General features: G+C 41.1%; 1 protein-coding gene across 4 annotated transcripts; it reads right to left on the reverse strand.

Moving 5' to 3' along the window:
- Positions 1-241: 241 nt before the first annotated feature.
- Positions 242-11,905, reverse strand: LOC134094217 (S-adenosylhomocysteine hydrolase-like protein 1). Of its 4 annotated transcripts, none has more exons than XM_062547659.1 (17): positions 11,689-11,904; positions 6,156-6,270; positions 5,764-5,907; positions 5,568-5,668; positions 5,246-5,348; positions 4,966-5,060; positions 4,635-4,741; positions 4,364-4,480; positions 4,205-4,268; positions 3,750-3,838; positions 3,583-3,653; positions 3,280-3,374; positions 2,839-2,937; positions 2,120-2,188; positions 1,828-1,906; positions 1,012-1,132; positions 242-885 (listed from the first exon to the last, which is right to left on the reverse strand). In XM_062547659.1, the coding sequence occupies exons 1-17, from the start codon at positions 11,881-11,883 to the stop codon at positions 879-881; spliced, it is 1,671 nt and encodes a 556-aa protein (XP_062403643.1). In that variant the 5' UTR covers positions 11,884-11,904; the 3' UTR covers positions 242-878. The 4 variants fall into 4 exon arrangements, with proteins under 4 accessions (XP_062403643.1, XP_062403645.1, XP_062403646.1 ...); XM_062547661.1 differs by lacking the exon at positions 11,689-11,904 and adding an exon at positions 9,937-10,145; XM_062547662.1 differs by lacking the exon at positions 11,689-11,904 and adding an exon at positions 7,077-7,206.
- Between the last annotated feature and the right edge of the window lie 6,662 nt (positions 11,906-18,567).

Raw genomic sequence — 18,567 nt, forward strand, 5'->3', positions numbered from 1 at the left:
GTGGACTGTGTTACAAACACGCTGACTGTTTTCGGCGGGATTAAATGGCATAGGCGGTGAGAGTGATAACTCGACTGGGCAATCAAGTGCTTGCACCCAAACAATTAGTTGGATAAGTTAAGTCCTGTCTGGCCTCAGTAACCCCCTTTTCTCTTTCTCTGTGTGTGTGTGTGTGTGTGTGTGTCTTTCTCTTTCTCTCTCTCTCTCTCTTTATGCAAATAAACAGACACATCCAACATAAGAGTTTTTAAACATTTTAAATTGTTTCCAAAAGGCACAGAATAAGCCTGCTCCCCTCATCCTGCCCCAGTGTTAACGCTAAAGTACAAGGACATGAAACTACACCCACAGAATAATTAGAACAAAAACAGCTAAATCTAACATAATATTTATATCATATTTAAATCAATCAATCAATATTTAAATCATCAGTATGACTAATTTAAAATGAAACACTTAATAATCAATAGTATTACACATTTCAGTGAGCTATTTAGTCATGAATCACAATAATGTGTATTATGGTCTGTTGTAAAGATGCAGTGACAAACTGTCACAAACTGCCTTGATGATACAGAATAGTCAATAGTACACCAACATTATGAAAGCACTCTTTAAATATAGACTGTGTATTTACATATAAAATCATATAGTGTTTAATTTGTGATTCACTTAAAAAGTAGCACTGTAGTATTAACTGTGAAAATAAAGATGTTCAGTTACAGAAACAATCCAAAGTCTTCCTCTAGATGGCAGCAGAGTACCAGCAGCTGGAGGCCAAGCAGTGTAGTGAATGGGACACATTTTCACTACTCTCCTTCTGTTCCAGCACTCTCAGCAGTCCCTCCCTTCTCTCTTGTTGTTTGTATAGTTGTGTGCTAATATCTGAAATATTTGACCATGATAGGAAATTAGTGAAAATGTCCATAAACGTCTGTCATCTATACAAACGTGTAACTCTTGGTGCAATAAATCTTAAGGACATTCCATTTCATTTTGTGTTTGCTTTACCTGTAGTAGTTTGGTTTGAATGGTCCGTTCTTGTTCAGGCTCAGGTACTTGGCCTGGTCATCCGTGAGCTCAGTAAGGTGTGCATCAAATGATTGCAGGTGAAGACTGGCCACATACTCATCTGAAAAAATTACACTGACTGAAAACTTTGACGTAGATAATCACATACCCTTAGCCTGACATATAGCCAGACTCAATTCTATTCAGTATGAGTCTGGTGTCAGTCCATTAGGATTTGATTATGAGGCAAGTTTCAACAAATACAGGGGAAATAATGCCTCTGCACGTAATTGGGTGGACCTGACCTAACCAATCAGAGCAACAAAATATATAAATCCTGTAGGGGAAAACAGTAAAAAAAAATATTTCTTCTTGGCAAAGGCCTTAATTACTGATTTAGTGTTAAAGTAAAGGGTCATTCAGTAAACATCTTCTCTAACCCGCTTCTCTAGCGACACCCAGTTCGTTCATCAGCTCAGGTGGCATGAATGACAAGGCACCAATAGCTCATCCATAATCATATACAACCCATCCAGACGATTTAATTGGTGCCAACCGCTCTGCTTTGGGCATACAGAGGCTTCTCAATGGGGTGACTCTAGACCAAATTTCTCAAACTCAAATTTTGTGGACATTGTAAATTCAAGCTGGCGTCCAGGCTAGTCTGCCCTATACAAATAGAACACCACATTCAGTCACATAATGGGCCCCTATCATACACTCAACACAATGCTTATTCATATTTTACACCCAGTCAGTGCGACGCAATGCTTATTCATATCTTCCACATTCCCATGCCAAACCCACTAGCCTTACCCATTTTCTTTGGAAGCAAATAGACATCTTGCTTGTAGCGTCCTTCTGGTGCGTTATAGAGCTCTATCAAGGCCAGTGCCTGCAAAGCAGAGGAAGACATCAAATGCAGCATCCTCCCTGGACATGCTTGTGCTGTGCCCACACTAATGCAAAGACACCGCAGGGAGAAGTCCTGTGCATATTTAGTCCAGTCTCCACTACTTGAAAGAGCTGTACATGAAGACGTAGAGACAGAGATGGGGCAAATACTTCTTTGGTTGGGTGTCAGTAGTCATATATACATTTGTTTTACCTGAGTGGTGGCTGTGATGGACAGGACAAAAGTGGGTACTGTGGAACAGCTCAGGTTCAGCAGATGACCCTACGCATAACGGTTGAAGTTACAGACCAAAGACAGCACAAAGTGATTAAAATAATACACTGATCATTGTCACTGTGTAAATCACAGTGTATGTCTACGAGAGATGTAAAAGTCCAGCTTCAGAAAGTAAATGTCCTGCCATGTATCGGTTTTGCCTGTGCACTGTGATTTCACTGACTAGCGGATTTACCTGGTTTAAGAGTTGTGCTGATTAGATTCAGGTGATTAAAGGTACCATAGGCAAGATGTTTTTGATCATATTCACTGAATCCGACAGTATGCCCCAGCAGAACAACATAAATCAGCTGGTTTAATCCACTGCTCCCGGTTCTGGTCCAATAAGGGCAGGGCTGTATGATCACTGGCAGATCTGATTGTCAATCACAGGTTGTGCAGTCACTAAAAAACACAAACTCGATGGGAGGGTGCTCAGTGGTAGTGGGGGAGGGGCATGAGAGTTGTATACATTCAAAAAGTCCCCTCAATCTGACAGACTTACCAACTGCAGCTTTAAGTGTATGGTTGGAAAAAAAATGTGGCAGGAGTTTTGCTTTTTGAAGCCGGACTTTTACATCTCTGATGTCTACACTGATGTTATGTGAAGTGGGAAATATGCTTAAATATCTAATAACTATAAATATCTATTGGACCTCAGCCAGGAGAATGATCCTTTTGCCATCTGGCCAGATGATATGATCCACCTGTGACCTCACACGTTCCCACGTCAGCTCTGGCGTCCGCAGGCTAGCCTGGAGGGGTACACAACCAATCAACCTAGTGATTTTCTCTCTTTCTCTCTCGCTCTCGCTCTCTCCCTCTCCCTCCCTCCCTCCCACCCCCCTCTCTCTGTCCAGATGCTTCATAATAGAACTGGGCATGCACTCTTGAACTTATGCTATTTTATGTAACAAGTCAACACACGTCATATTTCTGTATTTACATAGTACAACAAAGTTTGTGCCAAAGTGTTCAAATGTGTACAAATTCAAGCAAAAATGATCTAGGCTACAGCACAAATGACCGATTGACCCAGTTGTTCTGTGGGTGTAATAGTATTTTATTCTGAATTACTTTTAGTTTTAGTCACTCACCACATCTATCTCTGTGTTGGAATGTCCCATGTTGCAAACCATGCAGCCATTTTTCATGCGGTCCAAATGTTCCCTCCTCACAACATTCTTATTGCCTACAGACCAATCAGAGGGAGCAATTCTCATCAATTTAATAGTTAACTAATTTAACGTCAAGGTCAACAGCAATGCCAGAAATTCTCATCACCCACACATCTCCAGGATATGTCTATCAAGAAATTACCAAGCTAAGCAGTTGCAGTTAAAATACAGGCATTGAAAAGAAACAAAATGGACCAGAAGAGCAGCATTTCATTTACATGCCTGTACATGTGATGACGATGTCTACATTTCGGATGACCTCACTCAGCTTGACCAGTCGGAAGCCATCCATGCTGGGAAGAGAGATCATGTGAGCCAGAGGCAGTAAAAGTGTAGGGCTCAACTGAGGGAAATGATGGCTCTACAACAATAAAGCTATTGTACGGTACCATGCCTGCAGAGCGCAGATGGGGTCGATCTCTGTTACATACACAATGCCACCCAGGGCCTTCAGAGCAGCACAGCAGCCCTTACCAACCTACAGAGTACCACACACAAAATACAGAGACAGAAATGACCAGCCTACAGAGCACCACACACAAAATACAGAGACAGAAATTACCAGCCTACAGAGCACCACACACAAAATACAGAGACAGAAATTACCAGCCTACAGAGCACCACACACAAAATACAGAGACAGAAATGACCAGCCTACAGAGTACCACATACAACATACAGAAGGAGAAACAGGAGGATGAAGAGAAACAGCTACAGGAAGAGAGACAGCTACAAGAAGAGAGACAGCTACAGAAAGAGATGGACAGCATGGTCACAAAATACATATAAACCAAAACATAATCAGCCAGATAAAAGTGATAGTAAGGAAGGTACATGCATTTACCTCTCCATATCCACAAATCATTACTTGCTTGCCACCAAACATCACATCAGTGGTTCTCTTCAGACTGTTCGTGGAGTTTCAAAGAGATATGCACGTTAGTGTGGGAAAGTACTTTTCTAAATGTGTGTCTGGAGATCATAGGGAAGCGAACCGACTGACCCATCTAGAATGGACTCTCTGCAGCAGTAGAGGTTGTCAAACTTCTGCTTGGTCACAGAGTCATTCACGTTCATGGCTGGCACACAGAGCTTTCCTGCTTTTGACAGTTGGTACAGTCTAAGAAGACACGAGTTGGTATGGTTAATTAAGTTAATTTGCATTTGAAAACATCTGGAAGTTATCCATATATTCTCAAAAGTGACATTATTTTCATATACGAGACAGGACAAAGTAAAAATAAAGGCGTAAGAGTTGATAGACCCAATCAAACCTGTGAACTCCAGTGACACTCTCCTCCACGATGCCCTTGATCTTCTTGAAGACGTGGGGGTACTTCTTATAAATGCAATGTGTAAGATCACCTCCATCATCAAGGATCTACAAACAGCATTATGAAGAGAGGACAAGACAAAGCATATTACCTAGATATGCAGTATGCATACAGATTCATATGTAATTGAACAGATTTTGAAGTGTGACATTAATTACTGAAATAGACACTACTGACTAGAGGATACACGAGGAATCAAATAGCGTTACATGTTAAGGCATCATTATCAAGAGAGAAATGAGCCGGCATAATATATCATAATATATCATACCATGTTTGGTTGCCAGCCCTCAAGGTTCACACAGCGATCAATGCACCACCAGAAATCATCCTCTGATTCACCTTTCCAGGCAAACACTGAAAATCCTGTCACGTCAAACAGAAAGCAGAACGTCATTTTGGAGGGAAGACTGAAGAGACGAGCTCAGCATTTGAAACAAAAACAGCCACACACAATCAGAGTGAAATAGAAATGTTCAAATGCTGGTAACAAAAAAAGTACTGGAAGGTGTGTGTGTGTGTGTGTGTGTGTGTGTGTGTGTTTTCCCTACCAGCCTCTGCTAACGCTGCAGCCACAGCGTTCTGAGTGGAGTAGATGTTACAGGCAGCCCACCTGCACTGAGCACCGAGCGCAGCCAGAGTCTCTATCAACACCTGAAGAAAAGAGCAAAACACTCAGGAGGCGCCTTTATCCACACCGACTTACATTACCAGTAAATATACAGTTCTAACAGTATGGGTCCTCCATGGGAATTGAAGTCAGGCACTGGCGGGGTCAACCAGTTGACTTGAAGCACCACATGAGCCAAGTGTATGTCTGTGTGAACACACGTGTATGTCCACGTGAGTTTTGGAGAGGACCAGTCCACCTACCGCCGTCTGAGCAGTGATGTGCGTGCAGCCCACTATCTTGGCTCCACCTAAAGGTTTCTCCCCTTGAGCTCTCTTCCTTAGGGCAACGAGGGCTAACATCTCTGTACAGAGAAAAACAGAACTTTTAATTCAGCTGCCACTTTCAAAATACCAACACAAAAGGGTTTTTTGGTGTTGTTGTTTTTGTCTGACATACCCTGTTCTGCGATTTCAATCTCTCTGCGCCCAAAATCAGCCTGCTTGATGTTTTTGATGCAGAAGTCACTGTTGCCTTTGGAGTTTTTCTGCACTTTGTCACGAGGTGTGCCTTCATCTTCGGAACTGTCTGACTCTGAGGGAGCTGAAGAACAACATGAACTCTTTCAGTCTTTCACAACATAATGCGCTCACAGTGCAAACACAAACTCATTTTGTCTGAGAAGCACTTTGGCACACTACAAAAAAAGAGATCAAGACTAGCTGACTCCTTTGGGGGCTTTATAACTTGCCCCTCAAACAAATCCATTAAGCTCTATTGTTACAGTCCTCCCTGGCCTGAGTGAATTCACACTAGGATGCCAGTCATCTCTGTGTAGGTTGGTACAGTACCTGAGCTGAAACTGTCTGTGGATGACTGTGAGATGGAGCGGGAGAAGGATCGGCGTCCGATCTTCCCGGGGCGCTTGTTGAACTCTGCTTGCTTCTGCTCTGTGAGCTGTATTTGCTGTGCAAATAAACCAGGCAGTAATTTGACCAGACTCAATGGGCTCTACATTCACAGTCTCTTGCAGAAATAATAACAATACGTGCCAGGATGGGGACTTTGCACATCAGGTAGAGGCAACAGTATGGAGAATTTCATTCTTACTACACACAAGATAAATATGTCTTAGGCCACTATAGTTCTAGGACATTCAACCTATATTAGCTCTCAAGTTAATTAAACCAGCAGGGACTGCTATATCACACCTGGCTGAGCAGACTGACTCAGGTGTCAGTGGAAAAAAGAGGCTGTGTTTGTGAACCCTTGGGAAACAGCACGAATTTTGCCATTCAATGAGACTTGTTCAGATTACACTGTCAGGTTTTTTTCAGGAGCTATGTCTATGCATAGCAGATGGTGAGTTGACTGGTTGAAATCATGGATACATCATCATAAACAAGCCACATCTGCCTTCGTTTGAAAACATACTGTCGCACAAAACAACTGTTCCACAAAATATCAGTATAAACACAAGCAGTATTGTATGTATCCATTGCATGTCATATTTATTTGTTTCAATTCAACAATTATAAGAGAAAATTAATCCATTCTCAAAAAGTATAAAGATTTCCCTGTCAGATGACCGATCATAGCTGAAGATACATAGTTGTCAATGGTATGTTCACAGCCAAAACAACATTCTCTCATAAGTTACATCATGGAAAATCTCTACGCAGTATTTTACTGGCACCAAACAATCTGGCCACTCGACACATCACCCAAACACGCCATAGGAGATTAAAACCGTGGTGACCAAATAAACTCACCATCCACTGGGGTAACTGGAAAGCCAGGTTAGCGCCGGAGGAGTCCCACTTGGCCATATCTGCCACCACTACAGCTCAATTCTCCCCTTGTCTCGGAGAGGCACTTTTAAAAACGCTGCAAAGCCCTCCCTCACACACACCCCCTCCCTCGCCACCCAGCCCCTCCGTGCCGCTTCAAACCCCATGGTTCTCTCTTCCATGCCAGCTCTCTCATCTTGCATGGCTGATCCCTTGGAGTCAGACATTAGCCAAAGAGCATGGCGGGCTACCCAGGAGCTTAATCAGATTTAATAACCCAGGGCCCTGCTAGGCTGAATTCCTGGCTTTTGGCAAGCCATTGCCATGGAGCTGCATTCCAGCGTAATACAAACTAGCCTCTCCGTACGGCCAGTCAAAACATTGTGCATGTTCACTTAACTGCCCGCTGACTAACCGCGTGCAACACACACACACACACACACACACACACACACACACACACAAGCGTGGACTCAAACCATGGCACATATTAACTTGTTGCAACCTCAGTAAGTATTGCGAGGAGGGAGCACAGGCTCTGCATGTCAGAGGGGAAATTCAATGAGCCGCATTCATTTGACACCATGCGCGAGTGGGAAGGATCCGAGGGTTAGTCAGTCTAAATGTGAGTTGGTATCACATTGCTGTCACCCATACTGAGCCACTGAGCCACAGAACAGGTCCCATGCACTCAAAACTTAGCAGAAAAACAAACACAGCATAACAGGCCTTCACAAGCAGAAAGATTTTAAAAGAAGTCAACCCTCAACATACCATATCTTACAGACTTCTTGTCTGAAAAACAGAAAAGAACTTTCAGACAAGGGTGGGAAGGTTAAACGCCTACTGTGCTTACAGACATTCAGATACTTGATGCCCCTGAAATAAGTTTGTTGTTATAAAGGTTGACACCAGCGTTCCACAGCATACAAAGCTTGTTTTTAACAACCATGGAAGACAAGTATCCAAGTGAAGCAATTTGTAACCTTAGTAACAGGAATTCTTTGAGTACATTTAGCTCCTTCTTAAATGGGGATACTTCAACCTGTGCAAGAAATTACTTAGAAAGTGGTCAGCATATTCACAGTATACAGTGTGGTTACATAATATTAATCATTAATTTCACTGATGTTATGTTCATTGTAAAACCAAAGGACACCCATCATTTAGCATCTAAACTTTGTGTTATAAGTTACATTATCATACTTGCAAGTGGTCAGCTTTAACAAATGAGGGTGGACATATTGCATCATGTCACCGACATGACTGAGCATCAACTCACATAAACACATTGGGGCCTTTAGCCACAAGGAAAATATAAGCCTGCACAAAGCTAACAAGGTCTGCCCAGAGAAGACCAATTCAGTGACACAATCACGTGGTAACATATCAACACACTAATAGGATCTAATGGATATGCAGTCATAACTGAAAAGATCAAAACAGTGTTATTAAGCCGACAAAAATTCTCGGAAACGATTCATCACAGGTCTTTATAAGAACCGTCATATGATAATGATTATCGTGACTAACTTGGAAAAGTCAGTGTAGCATGGTGTAAACGGCAAGCAATGTAAGAGTCAGGTCTTCCTTTCCTCTTGTCTGTTGTCAGTCACACCATCGACTCACACATAGAGAGAGAGGTGAGACAGTGAGAGAGAGGAGAGACAAAAGAGAGAGAAAGAGAAAGAAAGAGAGAGAAAGAGAGAAAAGGGTTGAGGTAAGGGAGAGAGAGAGGTAAAAGGATAAAACCAGAATAGAAACAGGAGATATTACACCCCCTTCCAATTACTTCAATTTACTGAGATTGCTTGAGTATAAATCCATGTCCTTCCAACAGTCCAGCAATTCAAGAAAGCCCAACCACTGTTGAACTGCAGGCCAAGCGAATTAACCGCACACACCCCTACGTTGTGTCATGTTTTGACTTTGCCTCAAGGAGGACATGTCTACCCCCTTCAATCATTATTTCAAATAAAAACACCATTTGCCATTGTCCAGAGGTGACCAGCCCCTCATACAGATCCATTGGGATTTTTCCACTGCCACCCACTTACTTACATGTGAATAAATATATGTGGTGTGGGGATGGGCCTTGGCTCTTCACAGATATAGTACATGCTTATGCGCACTTCAGTAGTTATAACGATTCTGATCGATTTTCATATTCAGGATAAGGTGGTTATGAATACAGAGTAACCTGGCTATCAATATTCCTGTATACTTGATGAATACTGGTATCCCATTTACAAACACAAAATCAGAAAACGTTGAAATCTGATAAACGGGATACTCAATGTCCATGATTTCCTTTAATTTATTAACTTAAAATATTCAGTCATTTTGAAATCTGTGTAATTTATAAATTAGTGTTACGTTAAAGAGTGGACTTCTGCCAATATACAGTAACATTAATACCAAGATAGCTTTCCACTTCGTCACACCACATTAACTATGAAACCGGCTGCATTCACAAAGGTCAATCATTCAATATATAAGAGCATAAGACCACCGGAGAGTATTACTATTAGTAGTACTACTATTATACAGCAGGGCACACCACAAGAACGGTCAAAGTTCAAGTGCTGATAATGTGCTGCATGGTAAGTGACAAGCACACTCATTCGCATTATAAATGGTTATGTATGGGGTTATGGCAGTGAAGGCAAAGTAAATACAAGTAAGTCACAGCAGTTAAAGTACAGCTTAGTGTATTATGATATCAAAGCATAAAACAATAAATGTCCACCCTAAACGTTTTGTATTTTTAAAAACTTCACCAAATTTCATTTAAACAGTATATTGCCGGAATAGACACTTAAAGCTGCCGAGGGAGTGGTACCTTGATGTTCAGGGACTGCACTGCCTCTGTCTGCCCCTTCACCTTGCCTACATGCACCAAGTTGTAGACCTTCTTCATCGTTTTGGAGGTAATTTCTGAGAATCCAACTCTCAGGCATAAAAAAAACAAAGCCAGCTAAAATATGTTGCAGATGGTCTTCTGAGAAATAATGTATGTTCCGCCTACAGATGAACAGCACCTTTGAGGCAGGAGCATTTAAATAAACTTAGGTAGAGGAGTGGAGAGGACACTCTTGGATAACGTGATCTTTAAGGTGACGCATTCAAGGACAATGATTAAGCTGTTGCAACGGATTCACGCCTTTGCAATAGCTGACTTTGCCTGAAATTGGAAACGTAGTCCTGTCTGGTAGATGTGATGATTACCGAGGGTGGATGTAAAGCATTATGAATATGAATAGAGACCACAATTCCGTATTTAAACAACGAAACACAAACTCATTACAATACCTCATTACAGTACTACACCTATAGCATTGCATTGATATGCATCAGATGTTACATTTCAATTACGTTGTGTTGGTCTCCTAAACCTAATTTCCTTAAAGAAATGTATAAATATAAACAAACATGTTTTCTTCAATGAGAAAATAATGAAATGTTCCAATTATTATGCATCGTTAGCTGTTAGGATAATCTGCAGGGTGATGTTTCCCACGGTAATACAAAGAGAGGTTTCAATTGGAGGGTACCCTGCTTTTATTTTCCAAGAGCACAGGTAGGTACCAGGTAGGGAGAAGGTAGGCTACGGCTAAGTCCCATGGGAACACAGGTGATGTGGTGAAGGCACCTGCAGGTGTGAGTAGTGGAAACTCACTGGATTCTAACAATGACTCACTGTGCCTGGGTGTGAGATGCAGGGACACACTCAAAGGCGCGCACACGCACACACACACACACACACACACACACACACACACACACACACACACACACACACACACACACACACACACACACACACACACACACACACACACACACACACACACAGAGAGAGAGACAGACAGACAGACAGACAGACAGACAGACACACACACTCACGCACATACACACAAGTTTCCTTAATTACCTCCACCAAAGACGTTATTTCATCAGGGTTTGTTTGTTTGTCTGTCTGTCTGTCTGTTCACAAGATGACTCAAAAAGTTATGGATGGATTTCGGGAAGGACTGAAATGACCCAAGGCAGAACAGATTACATTTTGGGAGTGATCTGTATCACCATCTGGATGCAGGAGGTGGCTATGTGTTCGCTTGGCGGAGGTTTGCGCTTTCTGAGTGCTTAGTTCAAATCTGTGGCTAGGTCATATTCACACAATCTAATATTCATTCGTTTCTAACAAGCTAGATTGCAACTATATTTTTAACCAAATATACACTGTTCATTCTAAACAATCAATAATTGATGTAAACATCTGCTTCTCACAAACCAATACAACCACGTTGAGTGCCATTTCACTGCTCTCTTCAATGCATCTGTCATTTACATAATAAAATGGAAATATAATAAAAATGGAAGATATTCATATACCAATTGCCAAATGTACAGAAACCCACATAGCATATGTGACCTAACATGATCTGAATGAGATGTTGCTGACTGACACTTGCGCTGAACTCCATTGTGGCAAGGACACAAAGCCTGACCACTTTTTCTTGACACAGCTGACACAGAAAAGTATTCTAAATGGGTCAGACACAAGCACTATTATTTTTTAAGGCCAACTTACATTTTCTACATCCTTCTTCACCGCTTCCTTGACATTCGGAGAGTCCTTATTCACTGAGACATTAGCAGAGTCTTTTTCCTCATCGACTAAGACAATGCTGACTGAACGTCTGCTTGCCGCAGCCTCAAGCATTTTCAGAATGAAAGTGGATGACCGAGTGCCCTCGCTTGAGTCGCAGTCGTTTGTATTCTCCATTATTGAGCCATCTTCCGTTGACTGAACCGTTTGATTGACGTCCTTTACATTTGTGGCTTCTGCTGCCATACTTGTAAAGCATAGCCTACACAATGACTGCAGGTCTTTCGTGGGTATCCGATTATGTGAAGTGCTTCAACTGTCCTGGTCGTTTTTGTTTCATAACAGCAAGTGGGTTTGGTCAATACTGTATTCATGCTGGTAGCTATGACAAATGAGGGTTCCATAAATTGACTCGACTGCCTGCCAGTCAAATCATCTGACCGTCGTGAAGTATGTAGGCCTATCCCTATTGTTTACTATCAGCACTAGTGCCATGTTTGGCAGAGATTCTATCAGGACTTTCCTGAGGTTATGCACTGTTCTGCAATGCGGTCTCTGTTGTGTCAACTCATTCTGTATCTCCTGCATGTACGCAGAATGGGTGGCCTAGTTCGTAAGACCTAGCCCGTAAGGAATTCACCTGGTCACTGTTCATTCAACACTTCTCCTCCCACCCCTAAGGTCACTATTGGTGGTTCAGGTGCTATTTATAGGCCTAAACTCTGGCTTATAATAACCACCCTCTGTTTTGGCCACATGGGCAGGTGCTGCTATGTCTGTCCTTTTGTCCTAAATGTGCCACCAATGAGTCCTGAAAGACATATTCTGTATTTTGAATAGTTGAGGATTATTCTGTTACATTACACCAGCCATTTTGGAGCTGGTCCAAGCTGCCTTGGAGGACAGCCATCGGACAGTGAGTATTTGACAGGCCCATCAAGTATCCTGTTAATATCAAATGACCTTTGTGTTGTGTCCTTACTTTACTACACCTCAACATGATGCCATGGTACTGTAGATTTCTTGATAGACACACAGTCACAGCATAATTCCAAGCTGAGTGAGTCAACTGTACCAACCAAGAAATCACGCTCTCCATTTTTATTCCACTTGGACATTTTAAACAACTTTAACTAATCAAGTCTTTGCAAGATTACCGCACCTGTTTCTGATAACCGTATTCCCTTTTGTCTTATAGTTGTCTTATTCTATACCATATTGCTTGTCCTGTCTTTTCTGTCCCGCATTTGCTGTCCCGCAGCTCCCTTGAAGAGCGATGGGACTCACTTGGTAAAATAAAGGTTAAAGCTGCAGTTGACAAGTCTGGCAGATTGAGAGGACTTAGCCAACATTTTGAATGTATACAACTCTCATGTCCCTCCCCCACTACCACAGAGCACCCTCTCATTGAGTTTGTGCTTGTTAGTGACTGCACAACCTGTGATTGACAGTCAGATCTGCTATTGATCATACAACCCTTATGTTCGCTTATTGGATCAGAAGAACCGGGAGCAGTGGATTTTTGCAAAACAAATAATAGGCTCTAGTGGAGGTAGAAGTGCTGGCTTTTTTCTAAAACCGGCTGATTTAGGCTATATGTTGTTCTGTCAGAGCATACTGTCGATTTCAGTGAATATGATCAAAACCATTTTGACAACTGTGGCTTTAAATTAATAAAATAAAATGGCCAATTGGGGGCACCATTTTTCGAGGGATTTTTCCATGTGTTTACTGTGTGTGTGTGTGTGTGTGTGTGTGTGTGTGTGTGTGTGTGTGTGTGGGCGGGCATTGAAAAATGTGTGAAGTTTCCACATTCGAAATCCAGCAGCAATTCAATATTGGGCATTGGGGTTTTTTGTTGAATAAACACATATCTAAATAAATAATTAAATAAAAAAATAGGGTATAAATGGGTGACATTTTGTATTTTTAAATTCAAATGTCACCCATTTTTCATGATGGATCTGAGCATGAGGGTTGCCAATTGAGATGAAGGGGGGTCTAGTGTTTAGAGGTCTAGAGTTTTGTAAACTATCATGGCATGTTAAATGAGGCAGGTTGAAATTAGTAGCCTAAATATTACAGTTGCAATATTACATACAGTAGCCAGTGGGCCTAGGCTACATACACAAGTTCGCTATGTTTTTAAGAAAAGGCTTAGGGCCTAATAGCCTAGCCTACATTAAAAGAAAATACCTAATCGTCGGGCTTACTTCCTTGCAGGTTTTCGAGCCACTCGATAGAAGTTCAGGCTGTTGTCTTCATATTTTCAGTCAGTGTCATTTATCAAATAGCCAGGCTTAATTTATAAAAGGCCATAAGGGTAAAGGTTCGAAAAATAACTGTAGGCTAGGCCTATGGTTCAAAAAAGCTGCAGCGCACGTGTTCTGCTTGTCTGATATGGTTCGGCGTCAATTAGGAAAATGCAGCACCCTACGTCTCTGAGGAAATGTGGTCAACATTGCCATCTAATGGCCACAAAATATTCACTTCATAAGGTGGAGTCGAAACTTAAAAAGAACACGCCGACATTGTTGGATAGCTTATTCGCCGTCTCCCCCCACGGTCAAATACACTATATTGCCAAAAGTATTCGCTCACCTGCCTTGACTCACATATGAACTTCGGTCACGTCCCACCCTTAATTTATGATGACGTTGGTCCACTCTTTGCTGCTGTAACTGCTTCAACGTTTCTGGGAAGGCTTTCCACAAGGTTTAGGAGTATGTTTAGGGGGGTTACCATTCTCTCAGAAGCGCATTTGTGAGGTTTACACACTGATTTTGGACGAGGTGACTGCTTCTCAGGATCTGCTCTAATTCATCCCAAAGGTGTTCTATTGGATTGAGGTTAGGACACTGTGCAGGCCAGTCAAGTTCATCCACACCAACTCTGTCCTCCATGTCTGCCAAGTCTCACGCTTTGACCGTGACAGTCACGCAATTTGACCCATTCTCACACCACACACGCCATACTTGACATTTCTCTGGTGCACAGTCATGTTGGAACAGGAAGGGGTCACCCCCGAGCTGGGCTTGGTCCCTGAGTTTCAGTGAAAGGAACTCTGAATGCTTCAGCATTAACCAAGAGATTTTGGACACATCCTTCCCAACTTTGTGGGAAGTTTGGGGATGGCCACCTCCTGTTCCAACATGACTGTGCACCAGTGCACAAAGCAAGGTCCATAATTGCAAGGATCGATGACAGAGTTTGGTCCACTGTGTTTTATCAAGTCCAGAGTCAATGCCCTCTACGAGGAGATTTTAAAACACTTCACGCTTCCATCTGCTGACTTTTGAGCTTTATAGAGATGCTGATTTCCTTTTCCAGTAAGACTTGGCATCTGCACATAGCTGGTTTGCTGACAATGGTATTACTTTGCTTGGCCAGCCAACTTGCTTGATCTGAATCCCATATAGAATATAGAAAATGTATGGGGTATTATATTGTCAAGAGGAAAACTGGAGACACCAGACCCAGCAATACAGACGAGTTGAAGGCACTATCAGGAGCCACAGGCTGATTGCCTCCATCACATTGATGCAGTCATTTATTCAAAACGAGCCTTACACATTATTTCAGATTAAACTGCTCAGTTAATTACTTATCAGAAGGTTGACATTTCTCTATCATAAACTCTGTATTCTAATATGTTTATACTGGATTTATGATTTCCATGAAGCTATAATCATCAAGATAAAAACAAAAAAATTAGTAGGCCTATTTCTTTTACTTAAAATTGAAACATTTAATAAACAAATAAATAAATAAATAGATTATCTTAATCTAAATTATATGAAAGTTTCACTTTTTTCACTGAGGGAACAAAACGGCCTTTTATAGACAGATGTGTGCCTCACCTTATGTCCAATGAATTAATTTAGGCACCAATGGACTCAAAGTCAAGTTGTAGAAGTATCTCAAGGACCATTGATAAAAGTAGGATGCCCCAGAGCTGAATTGCAAGTGTCTGAATACTTATGTAAGGGGACTATTTTTCTCTTCTTTCTTTCATGGAACTCCACAACACTCCAAACACATGTTCTGAGGCATTGTGTATAGATTTATGAGGAAAAAAATGAGTTTAAAGCATGAGAGGGTTTGAAAACTTTCCGGTGGCATTATATCCCAGGTTGTCACCATATATGGTTGGTATTATGCAGATGCTTTTGTCCAAAGCAAATTTCACTAATTTTAAAAAAAAATATGCTTTAAAATAAAATGTAAAAAAAAAAAAAAAAAAAAAAAGCAAAAAAGCCTACCTTAAGCATGATAGCAATAATATCAAGAACCTGACATGTTCCAAGGATGGCAAGACGCAAATGCGAGGCAACTTAAAGTTTTAATCACCAAACTGTTGGTGCAGTACATAATTGATCAGTGGACAATGCTCAAGTGTCCTTGGGACTGATGAGTAGGGAAATTATTTTATTGCATTCATTACACCATATCAAATATCCACAATGAAAATAGTGAGTTTTCATATTAACAAAATCCATAGAAATCAAACTACAAGACAATTAATTATTTAAGTGTAAGATGTACAGATGTACTTTAAAGTCTCAAAACACAAGAACGCAAAACACAGGGCAACTCATTCCACCAACGAGAAACCACTGAGGATTGATCGAGGATTGTTTGTGACTTCTTACCATGAATGGAGAGCCAAAACAGCAGACACTCATCAGAGGACCGCAGTGGGTGAGAGAGGATGTAGAGCTGGATCATGAAATTGAAGTAGCCGGGTACAGATCAGCATCATATTCACGGGTTTCATCAGGTCCCTCCCTATAGGTTTATTAATCAAGCACCACGCAGTCTGCATTCATAATCTGCTTGAATTTGTACACCTGTATAAAGGGAACTGATGAAACCCAATAGGCCAGGGTGAGCTGCATGTGTCTTCTTTGGCTGATGGATGACCAGAACAACTCTAATGGTCTCATAATCTGGTGGAATCAAAGCCTGTTGATGTTCAAAATAGCATTTTTTTTACAGACTGGAAAATGGTATGCTAAATGGTTAAATATCTGACAGAAATGGAGCACAGAAGTGAGATGATTTCAAGCTAAATGAAGAAACTTGATCAGAGAATGACTTTGTTCCTTTGCCACCGTCTATCCCTGCCCAATTGGTATCATCATGCACCCATCACACCCAATAAGAGCACAGGCAGAAAAGTTGCATTTTGAATACCCCCCCCCCCCCCCCCCCCTTTACAAGAGATGCACAATATTTGAGAACTAGTCTGTCTTTTTACGGTGTATTTCCATAAAAGTTTGGGACAAGTCTCGTCTGCAAAAAAATTCATTGACGACATATCAAATGCTGACAAATGTGACTATTTCATGGAAAATAGCTCATTTTTGAGACGGGGGCAGCAAAAAGCCCAGAAAAGTTGTGTAATGATAAAAGGAAGAAGATTTCATAACTAATTAGGTTAACTGGCATCCCAATTGGATCCCAGAGCATCCCAGAGGCAGAGGCAGAAGTAAAGATGCTGAAGTATTCATCACTTTGTGAAAATCTGTGTGGGCAAATAGTTTAGCAAAGTAAGAATAGTGTTCCTCAATGTGAAACTGTGAAGAATATGGGGATTTCAACATCTCTGTTATATAATTTTTTCAGAGAATCCAGAGATTTTTTTGTAAACAAGGGACAGGGCTGAAAAACTGCAATGGGTGGCCATGGTCTTTTGGGCCTCAGATGGCACTGTTTGATATCAGTGTGTTTTTCAATCTGAAGCAGACTTGGGCTATAGCATTCTGAAATGAGGTAAATGTCCCCGATGCTTTCCTATAGAGATGCATGTCACTGAAACTAATGAAAACTGAAACTTTGATTCCCTCACAGGATCAAAAAAGTTTATATACAACTACCCCGAAGAAATATCAGATATACAGGTCAGTAATGTGTTAGTACTGAATATGACACAGCCCTGATGCAACTATTTTATTTCAACAACCATAGCAACACATTTCACTTACATAGCACTTTGCAATGCACCCAACGTGCTTTACAGTGAAGGGGAAACCTCACCACCACCACCAGTGAACCATTATGCACCAGAACGCTCATCACACACCAACTTGAGCTGGAGAGGGAAGAAATTAAGGAATTGCACAGTGGTATGGTGGGCCATATTGAATGAGTTGGGAATTTAGCCATCACTTTATGTCAGTAAATATGGCAACATGGCGGTGTAATATTATAGAAGAATCCATAGACATGCACTTCATGCATGATCAGAGCTGCAGACAATCACATTAGACTCAAAGTCACATAGCCGGGCATACTTTGGTCTGTTAGTGATTGATCCATGCAGCCAGGTGGCAGTCCACCCCATCTCCTTCTAGCTTCATCCTTAACAGTGCTGGCTGAACAGTATTAAAAGCCCCTTTAAATGCTTTCATAGAACCCCATTGAAAGTGAACTAAAAGTATTCAAACCATTTCACTTTTGAGGATTGATTTGGTGTCAGCCAGGCCTGAAGTGATTATTTCTGACTTTCTGCCTAGTTGTAGCAGTTAAACATACCACCAGGTGTCGACATTTTCCATTTTGGTGATGTGAAGCACATAAAAGTGCCATGATCTCCAAATGTTTTTTTGTTTTGTTTTGTTTTGTTTTTTAATGTAGCATTACTGTGATTAAAAACAGATATAGAAATGCAGGGACTGTTAGATTAAATGACAGCAGCAGAAGCAACATTCATATATAAATGAAAATGAAAACTCCCACTAATGTTATTTTAAAATAATTTTTATAATAATGATAATAATAAAAAAAAAAAAAATAATAATGTGATAAATAGCAGTAGTGATATATATGAGAACTTTTTCATTTAGAAAAAAAAATGTT

The sequence above is a fragment of the Sardina pilchardus genome, chromosome 10, assembly GCF_963854185.1.
Source record: "Sardina pilchardus chromosome 10, fSarPil1.1, whole genome shotgun sequence".
Lineage (NCBI taxonomy): Eukaryota > Metazoa > Chordata > Actinopteri > Clupeiformes > Clupeidae > Sardina > Sardina pilchardus.